Raw genomic sequence first — 1,383 nt, forward strand, 5'->3', positions numbered from 1 at the left:
GGGGGATGGGGAGGGGGCTGAGTGTGGGAAGGCCTCCTGGAGGAGGTGAGCTCTCAGTAGGGCTTTGAAGGGAGGAAGAGAGCTAGTTTGGCGGATGTGCGGAGGGAGGAAATTCCGGGCCAAGGGGAGGATGTGGGCCGGGGGTTGACGGTGGGACAGGCGAGAACGAGGTACGGTGAGGAGGTGAGCGGCGGCAGAGGAGCGGAGGGTGCGGGCTGGGCTGTAGAAGGAGAGAAGGGAGGGGGGGTAGGAGGGGGCGAGGGGATGGACAGCCTTGAAGCCCAGGGTGAGGAGTTTTTGCCTGATTTATTATTCATTATCAGACCGCGGGTTCGGATGACGTGTACCGGCCAGAGGTCAAACGACCCCCAGGGCAAAGGGGTCCATGTGGCCATTGGCGGGCCGCCGGTCCCGGGCTCACGTAGCTCTCGGAGGTCCGGAAGATCGGCCCCGCTCTCTCGCTAGGAGGGAAGGAAGCAGTGACCGCATCCACGCCGCCCGCTTGTTGGCTTGTCCCCCTTCTGCTCTTCCAAAGAGCTCGGTTAATCGTCGTCATCCTCGGGGACGAAAATGTCGTGTTTCTCAAGCAGGGCGGCGAAGTTCTTACTAATGAGCGTCCCAATGTAGAGGAAAGGGATCACGATGGAGAACACCCGCAGGAGGCCGAAGGACATTTTGGCCGGTTTGGGTAAAATGGCGCCGCTTTGGGTGACGATCAGCGTCCGCGAAGGGCCCTGGGCCGGTGCCGGGCCGCTCCGGGCAGTTCCCCGCGCCGCCCCGCCGCTTCCCAGCCTCAGCCTGTTCCCAAGGGGCCCGGGCAGGGCGGGGACGGCGGCCATTAACCAGCGGCACGCTCCCGCCGCCATCTTGCGGCCTCTACTCGGCGCTCACCACCTCCTCTGTTGTTAGTCCTCAGCCTAGGGATGAGGGGTTGGAGCTGAGGAAGAGGGAGCTGGGACATTTCAGTGATCCCGGCTCCTACCCCTCCCACAGACTCATTTCTGATCCAAAGGACAAAAAGGAAGGAGAGGAGGGCTCAATCGCTGTCCCCCAGTCCCAGGACTGTGAGACTGTGACACTCACATGGGTGTGGCAATGATGTTTGTGACTGTGGCAACAACAATGGCTCTCTGTGTCCAGACGGGAGGAGACGATCGTGACAAGGCAATGGGGACTGGGATGGGGAAAGATACCGATTTTAATTTTTCAGAAACATTCTCTCTCTCTCTCTCTCTCTCTCTGTATACCAATATGATTTCACGGTGTCAGAAAATTGCCAGATCTTCTAACCAATAAGATCCCATCTGCAGGAACCAGAGGATGGGGCTCATGAGTGTATCATAAATCAAACCTCTCAGCTGGGTAGAGAACAATCAAATCTGG

General features: G+C 58.9%; 1 protein-coding gene across 1 annotated transcript; it reads right to left on the bottom strand.

Moving 5' to 3' along the window:
- Positions 1–287: 287 nt before the first annotated feature.
- LOC119948139 (essential MCU regulator, mitochondrial-like) lies at positions 288–1,025 on the bottom strand. Its single transcript, XM_038770049.1, has one exon. It carries the CDS (start codon positions 864–866, stop codon positions 543–545), a length of 324 nt encoding a protein of 107 aa, XP_038625977.1. The 5' UTR covers positions 867–1,025; the 3' UTR covers positions 288–542.
- Between the last annotated feature and the right edge of the window lie 358 nt (positions 1,026–1,383).

This window comes from Tachyglossus aculeatus, chromosome X4 (assembly GCF_015852505.1).
Source record: "Tachyglossus aculeatus isolate mTacAcu1 chromosome X4, mTacAcu1.pri, whole genome shotgun sequence".
NCBI classification, from domain to species: domain Eukaryota; kingdom Metazoa; phylum Chordata; class Mammalia; order Monotremata; family Tachyglossidae; genus Tachyglossus; species Tachyglossus aculeatus.